This window comes from Paroedura picta, chromosome 9 (assembly GCF_049243985.1).
Source record: "Paroedura picta isolate Pp20150507F chromosome 9, Ppicta_v3.0, whole genome shotgun sequence".
In the NCBI taxonomy this organism is placed as follows: Eukaryota; Metazoa; Chordata; class Lepidosauria; order Squamata; family Gekkonidae; genus Paroedura; species Paroedura picta.
The window spans coordinates 38,344,825-38,365,941 of record NC_135377.1 but is presented as its reverse complement, the minus strand read 5'-3'; the positions used below and the strand labels follow the sequence as shown (position 1 = coordinate 38,365,941).

Below are 21,117 nucleotides of genomic sequence, written 5' to 3'. Positions count from 1 at the left end.
TAAACAAAGAAAGTGAACTCACGTTTGTTATTGTAAATTGGTCTTCCACCAAGGTCAATTACTTTGGCTTGTCTTCTTTCACCAGTAAGATGCTCCAAGAGGAACCTGTCCAGCTCTTTGTAAGTGCTATGAAAGATGTGACCCTGCTCTGCCTGCAGGGCAATTGCTTGTTCCAACAAACTCAAATTTTGTTTTGTTTTGTCAAGGTCAAAGGACAGTTCTGTGCTTTCTGACAGGCACTCATCTTCTTCACTGTCTGGAAATGGATTCAGAATTCTGCTGCTGAATGTTTCCACATGGGACTCTCGTGATTCTTGCAGTCCAGTTTCTAAATCACGAACCATTTCAGAGTTCTCAAAATCTGTTCCCTCACTTTTGATTCCCGGTGCTTTCAAGACATCTTGCTGATTACATCCTACAAGACATTCTTTATTTAATGGAAGCTTTAAACTTGTCTCTTCAGAGAAGTTGGAGGAACTATCCCATTCATTGTCCAGAATTTCAGAACTGCTTTCGTTATCCTCAGAAGAACAGTACTGTGAATCAGAAACACCAATTCTATAGTTTCCTGCTGATGAGTTAATCATGTAGCATTCATCAACATTGTTATTCTTGATTTTTAAGGACTGGCTGCTACTGTCCTTTAGTTTGTCATTGTCTGGGTGATTTGGTGTATCTTTTTCTATTTTTTCAAAGCCAATTAAAGATTTGGACAGAAGGTTCTGGTAACTAGTATAATTATCCTTCTTTTGATGAACATTTTCTTGCACATCCAAATCAGGGCTACTATTGGTAGGTGTTATGTTGTCTTCTGTATGGAGGGATAGAGAAAGCACAAAAATAACACATCCATCCATATGCTACATCAATAAAACCATGGTTGTGTGCTCTTCTTCACTCTTGCCCCTCCCCTGGGCCTGCAATCCACTTATTTATTACTTTGCCATATTTATATCAGTGAGGCTGCTCTAGTCTGAATGATCTGAAACCAGAATTACTATTTGTCAAGATCTCTTATGAACACATTGCATCAAGAATCATATTGACAGAACACTATTATATTATAACATTATAAAATATAATATTGTTTTTTTTTAATTCAGAGTTCAGTTAAACAACATAACTGTGATGATGTAAATATACACCAAGCAGATCTATGTAATACATTCATCTCCCAAGTGGATCCACTTCAGTAAGTGTGATGTGAAGTGAACTATGAGTATGGTTCATGCTTGAACAAGCACACATTTGCTTCAACACATCTTTAAGGTTTGTATTTAATGGTGTGTTACGTTAAGCATTACTTGGTGAGGGGGGGAGGAGGTACATCGCCCATGAATGCTTGCTAGTATAATAGTTGCATCCACAAATTGTTGCATATTGTTCAATCTACAAAGTGAGTGATTGCTATAGTGTAATGATAGTGGAACAAAATGGGGCAGAGCGATCAGTTCCTTCATGGAGCTAGGAACAGCTGACGTCCTTGAAAGTACTGTTCAGCCGTAAGATACAGAATAAGGCTGCACTGTACCTGGGTACTATTAGCATGTTATGCTGAAGCTGAGTTTTCATACTGAGCAATAATTATATAGACTCCATTACCCTGAGTTCCATTCTGCTGCTGTCCACTATCCTCTCATTCCTGATGTTTTGTACACACAACACAGGGGAAAGAAGGAAGGGCTGTGGTACAAAGATGACCGGGCTGGGAAGTTAGAAAATGACCTGCTGTTAATTGGGGATATACTGACTTGTTTCCTAGAAGCATTACTCTTTTATTTAAAATATACTAGCTTCAAAGCCTGTTCCTAAGAACAGGCCCTGAAAGGGTCCCCACTCCCCTCCCCTGGCCAGGCAGCTTAAGGTGGCTTTGGGCCAGATCTCACAGCCAAATCAAGTGGGGTGGGCGGGGGCTCGGCAGCTTGTTAGCAGGGCTGAGACAGAGCTCCTTAGCAGGCAGTCAGCAAGCCGGGAGACCCTCGTGAGCAGGCCCAGCTTAACAGGTCAGGAGGCCCTCGTTAGCAAGCCCTCCACCATGACCCTTTGGACAGGGCCCTCTCACCTGCTGCTGGCTCCAGGCACTGAGGCGTCTGAGAGCAAAGAGGCTAGAGTCCAAGGCTGGTGGGCGGGAGCCACAGGGGCAGGGCCAATCAGGACAAAGCTAGCTGCACCCTCATTGGCCCTATTCCAACTTGGACAGCCGGACACATCCCACCCCCTGGGCTGTTTCAGAAATATATAGAGGAACAACAGTGGATAAGGATGTACACCCTACTTTTTGAAAAATCCTCACTGTCCCTTATAAATGTAAAATTAAATCATTCTACACAACATTTGTTCATTAACTTAATTTATGTCATTTTCTCCCTAATGGGGATCCAAAGCAGCTCACACAGTTCTCTCCTCAATTTGATTCTCAGAACAAGCCTGTGAGTTAAGTTAGGCTGAGCAAGTGTTGCTTTAGGATGGTTAGGGCTGATCCTGCGTTGAGCAGGGGGTTGGACTAAATGGCCTGTATGGCCCCTTCCAACTCTATGATTTTATGATTCTATGTTACTGACTCAAGGTCACCCAGTAAGTTTTCATGGCAGAGTGGGGATTCGAACCTGGGTCTCCCAGATCCTACTTCTCTAACTTCCACATCACATTGACATTAAACACACGGACAATAATACAATGAATGACTATAAAAAGCTAGGATGGACAGTGCTGCAATGGAAATATCACTTAGGCATGAATTCTAAGCCGGGCTATGACCAAAAGCCTCAAAACAAGGGCAGCAAGAGAAAGTCCTCAGAAAATTATCTCAGGTTTATGTTGACGGAAGCTGTCCCTTAGATATCTTAGGACTTTGTTGGTTTAAAGAAGCATTTTAAATTGTGACTGTGGAGAAACACCCTGCACCAAAGTAGCCACCCTAGTGTTTGAATTACTGTGACAGATCTCTGTCCATGGGCAAAAGCCCTGCTGCAGAATGACAGCTGAAAGAATGGAGGGGGGTGGAGCACAGAGCACTCGCGCTCACCAACTCTGGAGCATGATAACACTAAACTTCAAAGTTGCAAGCCTTTGTCCCCAACCTTGCTTGTAGAAGAGCAAGCACAGGAACTCAACAGGGCCTCTAAATAGCAATACAGGTATACCATGCAAGACATAGGACTCCAAGTGGCAGGAGATGCTCTCAAAGTCATTGTTGGTAGTTGGTGGTTGATCATTTTGTTTTTGGCACTCCTGGGGAGCAAGGGATGACAGATGCTTGGGTTCTTTTTCTGACCTCCCAGGAGTCCAATCAGTAGCAAGAGGGAAGGACTTGTGTGTTGATTCCTTTGCAGTGAAAACAAACTGGAAGCTTCAGTCCACAGCACAGTCAACATTTCTAAAGCCCTTTCAAACCATTCCCCAAGCATGGATATGTGGCTAGGGGTCATAGCTGGTTCATCAAACATTCAAGTTTCCATCAGTAACAGATGAATGAAAAATGGTAACCTGAGACCTTTGCCATTTCCCTTTGTTGTAGTCAAGAGTGCTTCAAGTCTCATCTGGTCCAGAGGCAACCTGAAATTACTTAGCATCAGCATGGCCACCCTCATGTTTCAATATATGATGGTATTAACAGTCTACCTTATAAAACTATTGAAATTTATATGTTTATATGTTTTGAAAACTGATTGTTTATATGTTTTGAAAACTGATAGTGTTTTATCAATAGTAAGTATTAGCATTCTATAGAAATGTTGTAAAATGGAAACTTTCAGTCATTCTTAGTTTAATGAAATATCTGAATTATGAAGACTATATAGCAAGTTCCAAATAGCCAGAGCAGTGACAAACCAAAGAATACATCACACTACAAGTGTAAAAACAGATTTCTGTTTCTCTGTGTGTGTGCATTTGCATGTCCATAGATAGATCTCGTAAAGGACTGGGAAAGATGTGTATCTTGTGTTTAAAATGTTGGCAAAGTAATTAGCAATGGTGCACAACCTGATTAAAGAGTAGATAAAGGTTTATTTAGGAATTAACATACTTGATAAGAAAGAAAAAAAAGACAGAGATAGGCTTCTAACTATACCTCTAGTGCAAGACTGGATGTGGCACTTCCAAAAATAAGAGGAAAATTGCCCTAAGAGTACCAATCTGGAGACAGACAAGGAATGACACTTAACCGGAGAGAAGGTGCTGACCTCACTATCCTATCTAATTGTCTTCTTGCTGCCCCCTGCAGAGTCTTCTGTTCTTTGTATACCAGACATTGCCTTTTGCAACACAAGAAACATTCTGCTTTTTTTTTCAAATCACAGCAGGAAACAGAAGGTAGTAAAGGCGACAGGAAAGGGTGTCAAATGCTGAAAGACAATAAACCCTTTTGTGTCTCATTTAATTTTTTCCTAAACATTTTATTTTCTGACAAGGACACTCAAAAATACATCTCCATCATCTTCTTTTCTGGTAATTATCTCCCTAAAATCAACACTGGTCTGCCAGGATCAAGTAAATATTACCATAGTAACTAAAAGCATTTTTGGACGAAGGGAAGAATTTAGCCACAACACTGGCCCCTTCAATAATGCTGATTATAGGGTGCATTCTTTTGTTGGGTTGTATTCAACATAAACTGGAACGTTCCACATTTTACTTCCTAGAGGAAAAGAATGAGATAAACAAGCTCAAAATAAAAGAGAAGATTTTCGGATCCTTTGCAAAAATCTATGTCAGACCAACTTCAGGTTTAAATAATAAATTAAATATTGTCTAAAAATGCAAATGAAGTTTTCTCTCAAGCACAGTGAGCTATTAAGAGAAAGTGTAAAGGGTTATGATAATTTCAAAGTATTATCAACTACCGAAAACAAATAAAAAGCATTTTCGGCGAATATGTCCAATTCATTGAACTATTCTCTCAATCCACTTAACTACCCACATGTGTACAATAATGATTTATAGACATTATACCTAATTATGCATATTTGGGCTATGGTGGAGTGCCTAACAAAAGCTCTAGAAAGCAACAATTACCTCTGTTGCTTAGTTACATAGTTTAAAATATTCCTATTAAGTGCAGATTATTGTGCAAGGGAGGAGGAGGACACAAATGCACATGTGCCACCACAATGCATTTCACTTTATGGCTGCCAAACTGTTAGCATTTTGGGTCATTTCCAGTTTACATAATTGTCTGGTTCAACTGTTTGTTATACATTAAAAGAAAACATTTATTAATTCTTACATTTTTCCTTCAGGAAACTGGACCCACACCAAAAAAATGGCCTTTTGAACTATTTATGGTGAGTATTGCCTTGCTGTTGTTATTGTTGTTTGGGTTGATAGCTCCCATGCAACTATATTTTTAGAAGTTGCACCATCATGGATTACTTTTCTTGAGTCGGCTGCGAGCAAAAATTTGCAAGGTTTTCAAGTGATTCAAGTACATAAGTTCCAGATTGTTAGCAGCTGTGTTACACACTGTGAGTAAGTCAGTGCTTGCATCTGGTCTCTTTGCAGTCTCTTGACCAGAGTGAATATAGTCCAAAAAATAGCATATTTTTTTCATTTGCTAGACGTAGGTCTTTCAGTTAAATGGAAATAGGTTTATTCATTATTTTAATTTAAGGTAACGTGCTTATGGATGAAACCCAGTTTGCTAGCACAGGGAAGCTCTGTTATATTTTGGTAATCTCATCAGGGGGCAAACAGCCCACACATTTGGTAGAGGTATTCGTGTTTCTCTCTAATAAAACTGGATTCAGGATACTCAGAAAGTGATTACTACAGCCTTGAGATAAAACAGCCCCTCAGAAAGCTAGGGAATGGAATATGATTGCTTTGTCCTTGTTTTTCTTCTCCACATCATGCCATAAAGCAGTGAGACATTCGTGATAGTAACACTGGTAGCCTGAGAACATGGCTCAGCATGAACACATCCATGATTATATGAGTCTCAATTCAATGCCATATCAATATGTTCTGCTATAAACATAGCTGAAATATACTTAACCCCCCTCCCCACAAATCTTCATATCATATCATATCATAGAATCATAGAATCATAGAGTTGGAAGGGGCCATACAGGCCATCTGGTCCAACCCCCTGCTCAACGCAGGATTAGCCCTAAGCATCCTAAAGCATCCAAGAAAAGTGTGTATCCAACCTTTGCTTGAAGACTTCCAGTGAGGGGGAGCTCACCACCTCCTTAGGCAGCCTATTCCACTGCTTTTTCCTGATATCTAGCCTATATCGTTGAAGTTTAAACCCATTACTGCGTGTCCTCTCCTCTGCAGCCAGCAGAAACAGCATCCTGCCCTCCTCCAAGTGACAACCTTTCAAATACTTAAAGAGGGCTATCATGTCCCCTCTCAACCTCCTTTTCTCCAGGCTGAACATTCCCAAGTCCCTCAACCTATCTTCATAGGGCTTGGTTCCTTGGCCCCAGATCATCTTCATCGCTCTCCTCTGTACCCTTTCAATTTTATCTACGTCCTTCTTGAAGTGAGGCCTCCAGAACTGCACACAGTACTCCAGGTGTGGTCTGACCAGTGCCGTATACAATGGGACTATGACATCTTGTGATTTTGATGTGATGCCTCTGTTGATACAGCCCAAAATGGCATTTGCCTTTTTTACCGCTGCATCACACTGCCTGCTCATGTTTAGTTTACAATCCACAAGTACCCCAAGGTCTCGTTCACACACAGTGCTACCTAGAAGCGTATCCCCCATCCAGTAGGCATGCTTTTCATTTTTCTGACCCAGATGCAGAACTTTACACTTATCTTTATTAAATTGCATCTTGTTCTCATTTGCCCATTTTTCCATTGTGTTCAGATCTCGTTGAACTCTGTCTTTATCTTCCGGAGTATTTGCCAGTCCTCCCAATTTGGTGTCATCTGCAAACTTGATGAGTAGTCCCTCCACCCCCTCATCTAGATCTTACAATGTCTTGTCTAGTTAAGCCATCAAAGTGGCAATCTGTAATAAAGAAAGACTTTCTGGCCCTTTCATTTACCTGGGATAAAAGGACTTTTATATATCAAGGATGTTTTACTTATCCACCCATACACTAGATAGTGTGGTGTAGGGGCTTGATTAAGATAGTGGAGAGGTGGGTCCACATTCCCATTCAGCACTGATCCAGCCAATAAAGCTATTGTGTCTCAGACTAACCAACCTCACCAAGTTGTTGTGAGGATAAAATGGAGGAGAAGACAATCATGATTCTTTTGAGAATAGGTAAGTCAGAAATGCAAAACCTAGAAAGGAAGAATTCAGAAGAAAACCTGTTTCAGTTTGACTTGATTTGTTATTATACTTAACCTTCTCAATAAGCAGTGGCCAACCTACAGGGCACTTTTTCTTGATCCATCTGCTGAACTCAGAAAGGGATGGTGTATGAAATGCTTGAATTCACATTGTTGTATTTATTTCTCAACTTCAACAAACAGAATTTTTACACAAGACCATATCACTATGACGTATATTGAACAAATTCCATTTAGATGACTGGGCAAGCCAATTATCTTTGACATACCTGCTTTGATGAGTCTGTTGTCATCTTGCAGTTCTATACTGTCTTCTTTTTCCCCTTTGCCTTCCACACTGGGGCTGTAGTGACGAGGTTTCATTAATAGAGACTTTCGTTTGTTGACTGGAACTCCCAAAATCTGCTCTTCAGCTTTTCTCTTCTTAGCCATGGAACTTTTATAGGCACTGCATTTATACAAAAGTATCAACAAGGGAAGAGAATGAAAATTAAATGTTAGAATGACTTATATCGTACTTTCAAGAAGAGGAAAAACTGGAGCTAATATAATCAGACAGTTGAGTCTTTTGTGTGTGTGTAGATCTAAAGAGCAAGACATAACTTGGTTTTTCTTTCACTGTTATGAAAAGTCTGAGTTTTTTTTAAGATTCAGATAATCCTTAATCCTGAGTAAACATATGTTAATCTAAACTCTGTTCTGGACAAGGCTATATCTATCCAAGAAGGGATAAGAAAAGATTTACAGTGGATTGGTAATCCCTAAAAGAGCTAATGTGAAAATTATACAGTTACATATGTCAAGTTTGTCTGTTTTGTTCAGATGTGTATGGTTGGAGAATATTAGTTGAAGCACCTTGTTTCTATTTCCCATCTTTATGAATAAATGGAAGGAGTTTTATGCATAACTGTCCTGAGGGACTGTTATGATTAATGTCCCAGACATAATGTTTGGGGTTATTATATTTTTGGTTATAATATTTCCATACTTCCATACAACCACATTTGGTTATAATATTTTCATGCAACCATAGTAAGAGTGGTTGAACAAAAAACATTCCTGCAGTCCGCAAGACATGACATGGTGGGCCAGGTTTTCTTCAGATGACTAGCAGCCTCCTCCCTAGAATATTTTGGGAGGAGTCATTTAGGTGTGTTAGCAAATTGATTTTATAAACACAGGAAATTCTGGTAGAGGGCTCAGTTGAGGTTGTATAGGATATTTCAATGTAGCCACTCTCCAGAGGCCCACCAAACTGAGTTGGTTAGTTTAGAAAGGAATCATAGTGAGGCCAGCATGGGCAGTGTCTTTGCAACCAAAGATACACCAATGCAGAAATGTCCTGCACCACATTATGCCAACTGGGCACCTTAGTCAAATGGGAATGAATACCATCTCATTTGCAAGCTTTATGAATCTACTTACAGTGAGGTAATACTGTTAAGATGGGAATGTCTGATAATCTGAGCAGTAACTTTTAGCGGTTATCACCTGCTTGTAAAATACTACACTTTCACCCTATTTATATCATTGCTTATGGTTCTCTTACAGTTATGCCATATGAATAATAGCATTTATATTTATATCAGTCACAGATGAAAAACTGGATCAGTTTATGGATCATTGTAATCCACTCACTGGTTGCTGGACTTCAGCTCCTCCAGGGAGCATCACACCCCTGGTTGCTAATTTTTGCATTTAGCTCATTGATCTAGCTGAAAGATTTGCAAAAATCCCTGTCTCCAGACAGCTCCTTGTTGGTTACACATATTATGAGGCTCAATGGCAGAAATTAATCCTTCCAAGGTAACTTATGTGTACTAAATTGGCTTTGGTTTTGATTGTTTTGGATGATAGCACATGGCTAACAAGCTTTTTTGCTTTTAACAAAACGTGTTTCGTAAGGCATCTTTTTGGCAAACGATCACTACAAATATGAAGGACACAGAAACAAATGTGAAGATCTGCACTGCTGCAAAAGTTACATTGCAGCCAACATGCATCTTAAATGGAAACCTCTTTCAATTCAATGCAATACTGCACGATAACAGAAGGCATTATAATGGATACTTTTCAATAGCTCTATATAGATTCATTGTAATTTGTACTGAATTTGTTTACAGCAAACTAAACACTATCATCTGGTAATCACTTCTTTAGTAAATAAAGAATTATAGCAAAACATCATGGGATGGGAATATTGGTAAAAAGTTCCATGAAGATCTAATTTTGCAATAATAATGTAACGTGACCTAACATTTGTCTACATGTCTCCTATAAAGTGTTATTTCCTAACTTCACAGACATCAACTAGCCATCAACTTCAGAGACAGTCAACTCAGCACATTTCACCTTATAATTTTTTGTTTAGAAGGCAATGGATTGGCATGTCCATCTGCCTTACGAGAGTGGACTGTAAAGAAATAAATGACATTGGATGTATGCAAGATGGAAGTACTGGAGTCATGTAATTGATTTGCATTTGACACAAGATTTCAATGTTCCTAAATTCAGATATTCAATCAAAACCAAACCTTTTAGTAATAAATGTAATAGTTTCTTTCAGAGTTCTCTCAGCTTCACCTACCTCACAGGTTGTCAGTTGTGGAGAGAGGAAGGGAAGGCTATTTTAAGCCACTCTGAGACTCCTTTGGGTAGTGATAAGCAGGGTATAAAAATCAAGTCTTCTTCTATGGGGAAGGTGCTAGTGATAAACAGTGTCTCCTCCCTCCACATTTTCCCACGGCTCATGGTGCTTCTGTGCCCCATCTACAGTTTCCCCATCTTCTATGACATTGGTGTCAAATTTGCTTTGTTGGGATGGTCTTGGAAAGGTGGTATCCATTCCCAGTCCCACCCACATCAGCATTATTTCCCCTGCTGCTATTGCCTGTGGTGGTTACCCCTGTTGCATTCCTCCCTTCTCAGATTGCAAATTGCAAATTGCAAACCTCACATGACTTACTCATGATTAAATATTCCCAAGACAGAGATATTCCTGGCTGTCCTGGGTCCCAGAGGGCTGGCAGGGGACTGTTTCCAGGCTTTCTAAAGGTTTAACCTCCAGAAAACAAGCAAAACAAGCAAGGAGGCAGCTTGCTTCCCCCCCTCTGCATGTCCTCTGAGTTTAAAGAGGCCAAGAGGGCAGGACAACTTACTGGCAGTAGGGCATGCTCTGAGGCTGTCTCCTCCTCCACCCAGCAACCTTCTGAAACAGGCAGAAAGTTGGAGGCAGAGAGCAGATTCCTTATTAGGTTTTCCTGGTTGAGAGCTCCCTCATGATTGGAGCTAACTGAGGATCATGACTTATTCATGAGTAAACATTCCCAGGGCAGGGAACATGAATTTCTTATGAGTAAACATTCCTAGGGTAGAGGCCTTTCCTGGACACCCTTGGTCCCATAGGGCTAACAGAGGGCCATTTCTGGGCCTCACGCCTCCCCCCCTCCAGAAGGCGTGCAGAGGGTTTCCCAGAATGCTGCTTGCTCCCTCTACCACCATTTCCTCTGAGCTGAAAGAGGCCAGGTGGTCAGGGAAACTTACTGGCAGCACAGCATGCTCTGAGCCTGGCTCCTCTTCCACTCAGCAAACTTCTGAAACTGGCATGAAGTTGGAGGCTGAAAGCTGATCCCTTACTAGCCTTTCCTGGCTGAGAACTTCCTCCTGATTCAAACTAAACTACCAGGGCAGACCATTCCTGGCTAAGGGCCATCTCCTATTGGGCGAATTTTCTGGGGGTGGGGGCAATCAGGTCGGGAGTGACTTATCTGCATGCGATTTTAGCTAATTAGCCCTCATTGGTAGAGTGCAATTTTTAACTGATTTGGCCCTAATCGGCAAAATGCTCTGTCTCTATTGGTGGCATACCCCCAGGGAGGGCCAATCCGGTAGTGGGTGAGCAGTCAGTTTGGATTTCATAAGATTTACTGATAAATGTAATGCAATCTTTCCCAGCTCAAGTGACATAATTCTCAAAAACAAAAACCTTTTCAAATTCTAAGATCTAGGGTATACCTAATAACAATCATCCCTTGATCCATAGCATATTTCATCAAGGCAATTTGAACCATTTCCAACTATAAACTGTTATACAACCCTTAAGTAGCACTGATTCAATCCAGCCATTAATAAAGTCAGCTAACATCTGTTTAACCCAGGATGGGTCATTGGCAGGATATTTAATCGATCATTCACTCACAATTCTTTGCCAATATGCTAAAATCATTCAGTGATCACTGCACCTTGGAATGTCAGGTATTTCCTTACTAATCTGCCTATCAGATCTTGGCAGCAGTTACAATAACATTTCTCAGGTTAATTCAAGGTTCATATCTCGGACCAATCATATTCCTGGGAAAGTGGGTTCCCATGTCTAGCTTTTGAACCTTTGCCCATAAAAAGACAATCTCAACTCAATTGAAATTGTGCCAGGTTATCCCTCTACTTGAATACCCCTGCAACTGTGTTGCAAGCCCTTTCTTTCTCCTTGCTCTGCTTCTTGGATCTCAGTTGCATTTGCCCCTGAACCTCTTCAGACCAAGAGTTCAAGATTTCAGGTTGTATGCCCCTTCCCTAGAAAAACTCAATTTCTTCCTTCCAACCTTTTGTTGGTGCATGTGTGTGCATGTGTGATTGCTTAGGGAATAAGCTCTCAGTTGCCCAGTATAGCATATTTACATGGTTATTCTTTTTATTTTATTTAATATACAATAAAGCTATTTGGTTATGCTTACAATAATTCTCTCTGACTCTCTTTCTTTGTAATTGTATTCAGGAGTGTCTCAACTGGGATCCAGCCTGGTATAACGAGCTTACAAAGGTGTCACATTATTCCTTTCTGGAGCCCTTTTAAAACTAAGTTGCACTTCTCTGGGTCCAGTTGGGTAACAATCTTGTTTTATGTTCTGAGCACCTCTGAGGAGGTAGCACATATATGCTTAAAATACATAAATAAATACACTGTAATTTACTATTAAAATTGATTGTTAGTACAGTGCAAAATACAGTTAATATAGAGCAGGGGTAGTCAAACTGCGGTCCGCCAGATGTCCATGGACTACAATTCCCATGAGCCCCTGGTAGCAAATGCTGGCAGAAGATCATGGGAATTGTAGTCCATGAATATCTGGAGGGCCGCAGTTTGACTACCGTTGATATAGAATGTTTCTTGAACATGTCTATAATCCACGTACCTCTTCTCCTGTGTTCTCTGTCATTCAACCATGCTGATCAAATAGTTGCCCATTGTAATGATTTTCTACTTAATACTATTCCACAGTGGAGAGTGGCAGTTGTAACTCCATCTCATGGAAGAATAGGATGCCAGCGCACAATGAGAGAGGGTGGGCCAACCAGGCAGGCCTTATGAAGGCTCATTAATCACAGGCTGGTATGGTTACACTTATAGAGGTACCTTTTCCATGGCTCACTTTAAATTGGCACATGTGTGCAGTAATGCTGGTTTAGAGTTGCCAGATAGAGCTGAGAACTTTTTTGCTCCAGTTCCTGATTGAAGCCATATTAGGAGATTTTGGGAAACAATTGTGTTGAGACCATAGGGTATCGCCACAGTGAAAAAAAGCTTACGTATACCAATTTTCCGTGACTTACGAGTTTGGAGAAACTGATCTGAGTTAGTTATGATAACGACATTATGTATTTGATTTGGGTTTTGTTTGCCATCAAACTATACATTCCTACTGTTTTGAGGACTTGGTAAAAAGTCAGATATCGTTAAAATAAATAAGGAATCAGGATGTTTGAAAAGTTTCTTTCCTCCTCACTGAGATACATGCAGACATATTTGCCAAGCTGTAGTTTGCCAAACAGTAAGCCTATAATTTAGCTCCTCTATTACCCATCTCATAAATTCAACTGCTAATAGTTTTGTTGCTATTTATCAATGGTCTGCTTGTTGTCATGGAACACTGGTTCAGCTGTCAAGGTTATTGGGTAATCTGAGACTCATAAAAAGGGAGAAGATTTTTTTTATGAATTAGGAGAGAATACAACTCAGTGTTTCAGTATTAGTTTTGAACAGACTTCTGACGGGAAAGTAGTTAAAATACACCGTTAGACCACATCATATTTTTGTTGTTGTTGTTCTGGTCTGGATGCTGCAGTGAAGCCCACAGAGATAAAAGATAAGGATTAAAGATGCAAAGATTTGCTGTGCTAACAAATTAACAAAAAATTAGGATGGAATTGTCTAGTTTCTTTCCCAGTGCTATATCACGCAGCATGACTACATAGAAACAGAAAGAGAATATTGTGACATTGATCCAGTGCACCAAACTGACTGGGATATGAGGCCGCAACCCTTTTAAAGCCACATAAATGTGCTTAAGGAAAAGTATAGTTAATGCATGACATATACAAGAAGCCACTATATCTACAGTTGGCCAATGGACCATGGCTGCTAGATATTGTCTCGGATTTCAACCAGAGTTCCTAGCAATATTACTGTGAAATCCATGGGTCAAGGAACATGGAGGCACTGGACAAAGTAGTACCAAGACTTCACTGAATCCCCCACCCCCCACATATACCCAGGGAAGGATATTGACAAAACGGTCCTTCGTAGAAATGGATGCCTCTCAATTGCTTATTGCTATAGTTTGATCTTAACGTTCATCTACCATCACACACAAGTTTGTAAGGTTCATCTGTCTTAAGAGTCCACTATATTGGGCATGGTTACATGTGGACAAGTCATAAGTGCAGAAGATCAAATTAACTAGACAGCTTGCTCTTAGGCACTATCTATAAAACAGCTAGTTAAACAGTGTCAGTTGGCACTTGTAGTGCTCTGAGCTGTACTTCTAAATGTGGACCAGGATGTGACAAAGAGGGCCCAGAAAATGTTTACTGGAATGTTGAGAAAGACATCATCTTTCTGTTCAAAGACGTCAAAACTCACAGTCTCAAATTCATAATGTTATATATCTGGAAGACAAATATGTATTGACTAGTTACTTTTATTAGTCAGTGTGGTTGAGGTATTTAGGGGAGGGAGTAGTGAAAGGTAAGTCCACTCAGTCACAGCATTCAGGGTAAGCTCATACAGCTGAAGCAATATAGACTTTTAAAGGACTGGTCACAAATTGACTCAAGTAAAATTGTCCTGATTCTAAGCCCAACCTCAGGTGCACTCATCATGCTGTTATTGAGAACACAAAGATGCTTGCAAACTTTCCTCACGTCCAATTGAACATCCACTTGATTCCCCCTTTTTTTATGCTACAAGGTTTAAGACCTAGATGCTCCTCTACTAGTCATTGTTTGGAACTGCATAAACTATCGTTGTCACTTGTTGCCCATCTTTTCTGCACTCAATTCAGAGAACTAGTTCTTACTTTTAAGGACCAAATTTGGGTTAGGGTCACTGCACTGCTATCCAGCCTGTTAGTTAAGCTGCTTTTCACAATCCCTGGACTCAGTTTCCCTGTCTTCAGAAGTGAAGAGAGTCATGACTGGAAGAAAGATTTATTCACTGGTGGCATCTTGCCTTGGGAATGTCATTCCTCTTGATGCTTCCCTGATTCTTATTGGTACTTTACTATCCTTTAGACATCAGCCAAAACAATTAATCTAACATGAGCTTTTAATTAAAGGGAGTCTATCTTTTAAACCTATCCAACTCTTCTTCTTCTTATGGTCTGCTTTGACTCTTTTGGAATATCATTTCAGGTTTCAGAATGGTATTTTATGCTTTTTTATGTCCCTAGTTGTGGCTGATCATTCTTGTTGGTTTTACTGTGTTGTTGTTTTTTACTTTGTTAGCTGCCTGGAAAGGGGGCAGATAAATTTTACAAATAAATTAATGAACAGCAAATGAAGTTTCCAGCACTTTCCAGCCCAAAAAATTTGGCCAGGAAGCACTTGGAAGAAAATATACCAATTTCATTTACTATCCTGAATCAGAGGATAATTTAGAGAGGGGGTAGGACCACTGCATATTAAGAAAAAATAACAAGACAGCAAAATTCATATTTGAACCAGACAAAACTTTGGCAATATACTAGAATTACTCCTGTGTAACAAGCCACTTCCTGTGAGTTCAACATGAAGGAAAGGGCAATCCATTTCCTGTTCCCTCTCCCTCTTGGATGAGGTCTACACTCCAATATTAACACATGTAATTTGCATACATAGTACTGATTTCACCAAAAATCAGTTTTCTATTAATTGTTACTCCCAGCAGTACATAAAATATACTATATCTACTCCATGGAAAAATTAGACCTTCCCCCACCAGACATGCCATAATGAAAAATATTTTTTTTTACATATGTACAGAATTTTTCCTCATAAAATCTTTTTAAAAGGCTGCTGCCCTACATTCAGCTGCTTCTTCCTTTATGTACTTATAAAACAGATTCATGGTCAAAGCTCACAGTCTCAGTTTAGAGGATGCTATGCAATGGGTTGGATTTACTTGTGGTCAATCACTGAATTAAGACCATACAATAGGGCGGTATGTTATGATATGACTTGGAAGAGGGGTAAAAAGAATGGAGAGAAAACCTCCTGCTCAACAAGATCAATGCTCATTCCATACCAAGAGTGAGCAATTACAGTTCTGAGGAGGAGTTTAGTTTAATCTATGCTTAATGACATCAGGGCAAGCACACTGACCAAACAGAGATGAAAGGCATACACATAAAGGTTTGGATGGCAATGAAGATAAAAGGGGGATAAGGATTCATGAACACTAATATTAGGGCAAAATAGCCAAAGAAGAAAGTGGGATAGCAATGGGAGGGCAGCTATACATAGTAATTTAGGAGAAGACACATTATGATGTAACTGAAATCAGGATAAAATTTCAATATCAAAGGGCTGTTTCTTTTAAAAAATAATATGGATGGAAGGGGTGATGGTGTAGCCTTGTTGGGAAAGAGAATTTATTAGTTCTCCAAAGAGGAGGATGGGGAGGAATGGATAATGCTATTGAGTCATTATGCTTTGAGGCTGGAGATGTTTCAGACAGTAAACTAATGTTATAGGCCACCTGACCAAAAAGAACGATTGGACTGTGAAATGACTGAGGAAATAAAAAGAAGCATGTAAAAAGGCCAGAATGATAGGAAGTTGGTAATAACCCAGGAGAAGGCATACAGCTATAATGAAATCTATGCGTGCCTTGAGTTCATTGTGAAGCATGGGGGGGAATCTAAATATCATTGGACAAACAACCCAGGCATATAGTTTAACATATACACAGTACAATTGTATTATTGCTGCACATTTTTAACACAAAAATATTTTTAAAAGAATGCTATGTATATGGACATGCAGACAGCAAGAAATCTGTAATGGAGAAGAATAATTGCTGCTGTTTACTCTGCTACTACTAGCAGTAGTTATTTTTAGCAAATATGAGTGGCAAGAATAACATTTTTCATATCTTATTTATTTCCTGCTCAGAATTGTTTTGATTGTTGCTGAGTCCCAACCAGTACCTGCTCCAGTCATACTGTGCATACTGAATGGGGAGCAGATTTCCCAAGCCCCCTTGGCCGTACAGCCAGTAAGCAGAACACAAAGACAAACTGCCTTTATCAATAGAGCTCAACAACTTTTTCTGCCCATATGTTTTTTAAGGTTCTATTAAAACATTTTAAAAGAATAATCAAAGATACAAGTTTTAACTTTTTAATTTTTAAATAAAGAATCCTAACTCTGGTGTGAGTTACCACTAGTAAGTGTCCGATTGAAACCTGGAGTGTGTCTACCCTGTATTCAAGTATGGCTTCATATCTGTCCCTCAGGATATTATCAGTCAAATCTAACAAATTCTTATAATTATTGAGGAAGATCCAACCATCCTCTGAGAAGCTTAACTTCAGCCCAAGGAGCCTTCCTCTGATATAAGTGGCCCTCCCACCAATGAAAATGGCTTGAAACTGTTTTTTCAGACCCAAACCGAAATCTAATTTATGAACTCTCATTAATGTGTTTGTCTTGCGATACAGGTTATTTAAGAAAACAAAGAAGGAGAAGTCTAAGTTTTAGGAATTAAGGGACATATTTTGTTAAAGATAGACAAGCTTCCATTTAAGCAACTTTTGCTTTCTTGTACCTATCTTGGTAGTTTTTACAACAAAACATCCTGTCCATACCCGTTCCAGTAGTGAAGACAGAGCGTGGCCTGATAATTTCTGCTGCAACCAAGATGGGTTCATGGGGCTTCTTACAGTGGATCAGGGGACAGCATTCTGGTCATCTTTTTTTCCTAGTGTATTGGCAAATGTGCTTACACTGATGGTAAGTAACCACAGTGAGTTGAAATCAGCACACAAAATGTGAAGGCACACACAGAATATTCCATACAGAGAGTTCCCTTCAAGTTTTCTACCTATATCACATACTCAAAGTGTTCAGAGTTCTAGATCTGCCATTGAATATGGTAATCCATATCAATATGGTAAACTCTGCTCACTTTGATGGCAGTACATAATCTGTGAGAGCAAGAGACTACCAACCCTGAGAGAGGGTGAAGAAATACCTGACTAAAATGTGTCTTGAAATACCTGACTAAAATGTATCTAAGCTGTAGTCAAGCTTTCAGGTACAGCTAATTAATGAGGGATCTAAAAACTAAAGAAAGAAACAAGGGAGGCTCCAGAAGGACTATGGACCTATAAAATTTATTGCAATAATGGTTTACATTTATAACTTGCTTAATTAATGGTAGTGCAAATGGTTGACATACAAGATGCAGTAATAAGGGTTAAAGAATTTCAGCATAAACTCTTTATTATTGCTCTGAATTATGTCCAGGGTAGATGAGCCTCATTAATATTATAAATATGTGTGCTACATGCTGATAATTTCTGTTTAAACTATTTATGAAAGTAACTTCATACGTATCTAAAAGGTAAAAATAGACAGATACCATAACAGTGGTTACTGTTTTATAATGTTCCATATAACAGCTCCATCTACATTGGGAATGGCCATGGAGTTTGATCAGGAGACCCAGATATAATCAGCTATCCATGCAGTTAATGCCATCACTGTTTTAACATCAAAGAATAGTCACAATGGACTCTGACACAGCCAGTCTATGTATTCTGCAAGTTTAACTGATACATATATGTGCCTATACCTGGGAGAGGGGGAGTCACATGATTAGAATTCATTTTCCTGTTTTCATCAAGTGCAATAATTAAAAGTGAAAAAAGTAAATAATGATAGAATGTTCCTCCATCTAATCTACCTTCTGAATACTCAGGAAGACAGTATTCACTTAATGTTGTATATACAGAAATGATTCAAAACACATATATATATACACATATACACTGAAAACAGGTAACGTCTACCTGTAGAATTAAGCTATTGTATCTATATACTTGATTCAGATGAACGTAGAAAATTACTTATATGTATGCAGTTGGGTCCAATTATACTGACAAGGAATAATACATATTAATGAATAACAGTACATGCATTTACTTAGGCCCCTTGTGCAGTGGTTGCAGGGCTCTGTTTATCTCAGATGAAATATTTCCAAGAAGTTGCAAAGTGTGGCCAGGAGCACCGAATTAAGGCCAACTGGTGCCCCAAGCATAGTTCAACCATGGTGCCCCTCAGTCATTCCATGGCTTAAATGCAATCACATTAAGACTCAAAAGTGCTGAAGGCGAAATAAGAAATTAAAAATTCAGTTTTCTTCCAGGCCATCTTCCAGGCCAGAACCCATAACTATATTAAATATAAACTTTTTAAAAACTATTTAACACTAAATAGCTGTAAGCAATGTAAGCAAAAAAAGCTCACAAGTCTCTGTGGTGCCTTCATTCCCTTGGTGCCCCAAGCACATGCTTATTTTGCTTAATGGATAATCCAGGGCTGATGGGCAGGTGTCCATTCTAGTGCTGCAAGACTACTGACATCCTTCATCATGATTGATGATATTGGACTGATGCCTTTGGTTGATTATAAATGGGTTGATAGACAGCTGCTACTACTCACTATGGAATCAGCCTTGTAACAATCAGTACGCCCCAGATGAGGCACTACAGCTCCCAGCCCTTGATGAGGTTCAGCTAATAACTCAGGCCACCATCAAGAGCCTAGGCATGACTCTGGACTCCACATTATCTATGGAGGCCCAGGTCACGCACACCACTTCCCAAGTATTCTTCACAAGGCCTGACAAGCAAGCACTCAATCTGTGACTGATCTGATTTAGAGTCCAGTGGCACCTTTAAGACCAGCAAAGTTTTATTCAAGGTATGAGCTTTTGTGTCTGACCTGGCCATAGAGATCTGTGCAACAGTCACCTCCAGTTAAGACTATTGCAGCCATCCCTATGCAGGACTACCCTTGTGCCTAATTCAGAAGCTCCAGCTGGTGCAAAATGTAGGGGCTTGACTCCCTACTGGAACTGGGTTTAAAGAATGCATTTGACCAGTATGCTCCCAGCTGCATTGGGCTCCAAGTTCAGGACTGAATCAGATTCAAGGTGTTGATATTAACATTTAAGGCCCTAAACGGTCTGGGACCGTAATATCTATGGAGCCACTTCCTCCCCTGTGTCCCTCAAAGGAGCCTATGTTGCAGCATGCAAAAACTGCTAAAGATCCCCAGCCCTAGAGAAGTCAATCGGGCCTCAACCAGAGCCAGGTGGAACACTCTCCCAGAGGGAACCTACAACAGTTGCACCAGGCCTATGGTTGAGGCCCAAAAATCCATCAGTGAACTGGCCTCTCTAAGCATTGCTTATACATCTCTAATGTTAAAACAAGTTTAAACATCTGACTTTCTCCCCACTCTCCTGCAACTGTCGAGGATGAAGGGCCTTTCCTGAGCAGTAAGGTATAGGCAATAAGTAACAGCAATTTTAACTATCATGTTTAGTCTTCTGTATTTTATAATGAAATATTTTAATTGATATGAATCTGTATTATTTTACTATGTTGTAAACTGTCCTGAGCTCCTTGGAAGAGTGGTGTGAAAATGCAATAATAAACAAATAAAATATATAGGATTCAAGTGTAGCTTTTTTTCTTGTTATAAATATGTAGATAACCTCATAACTTGCTTACATGAAATAGAAATGTTTACATTGAGGATAAACAAGCATTTACTGACTTGGACAGTACTTAACCCTTCGTCTAATGGTAAGAAAACTATCCTATTTTTGCTAAGTTGAAGATGGCCATCAAACATTTTCCAGTTTAGCATGACTAATATGATTACCCACAGGAAATGGCAGATACCTCATCTATCAATTCAGTTCAGCTTTTCAGGCTTCAGGGGGCAGTACTTACTCCTGGTACAGTTCTTCATCTCTTTAGAGTAACTGTGGTAGGAAGTCATAAATAAAGGTGATTTATGAATACCGGAAGCTCAAGTAGCATCATATACAACAGACTAACTTATAAAGCCACGATTCAGTTTGCCCACAGTTAGTTGTGAAACCAGGATTTGGCTCACACATGATCATTTCATCCTGGCTTCCCTCAACAAATACTTGGATGATCACTAGGATTTCATGTTAAGTCTGAAGCAAGCCGAAATGTGTTAATGGCTAAAGCACTGTGCACTTTATTCAGAACAATGAAAGCCTTAAGAATTAAAATATTCCTTTTCTTAAAAAAAATATATTTCCTTGTGTGTGTGTGTGCATGTATGTGTGTTTATACACACACAATGTTAATACATACAAATAAAGAAGAGACTATATATGGCATAATACAGCTTTGGTAATTCAGCAAGTTGATTTATAGACCAACGGTGCAAGCAAAGCAGAGCTACTTCCTCCTAAGTGTACTGAAGTCAATGGGAAATTCAGCTCTGCTTAAGAATGTACTGTGCATCTTTTCAAATAGAAGGTGAGAGTTTGAA

General features: G+C 39.5%; 1 protein-coding gene across 5 annotated transcripts in view; it reads right to left on the bottom strand.

Moving 5' to 3' along the window:
* Positions 1–21,117, bottom strand: part of ST18 (ST18 C2H2C-type zinc finger transcription factor) — a 210,537-nt gene that overhangs the window by 60,193 nt on the left and 129,227 nt on the right. For all 5 annotated transcript variants that reach the window (XR_013234132.1, XM_077352426.1, XM_077352429.1 and 2 more), the window contains 2 exons: positions 7,527–7,705; positions 23–811 (listed from right to left, as the gene is read on the bottom strand). Coding sequence is in view for 4 of the 5 variants with exons in the window: in XM_077352426.1 (XP_077208541.1) it covers positions 23–811; positions 7,527–7,705 (968 nt within the window). In the remaining variant the exon portion in view is untranslated. The remainder of the gene's footprint in view (positions 1–22; positions 812–7,526; positions 7,706–21,117) is intronic.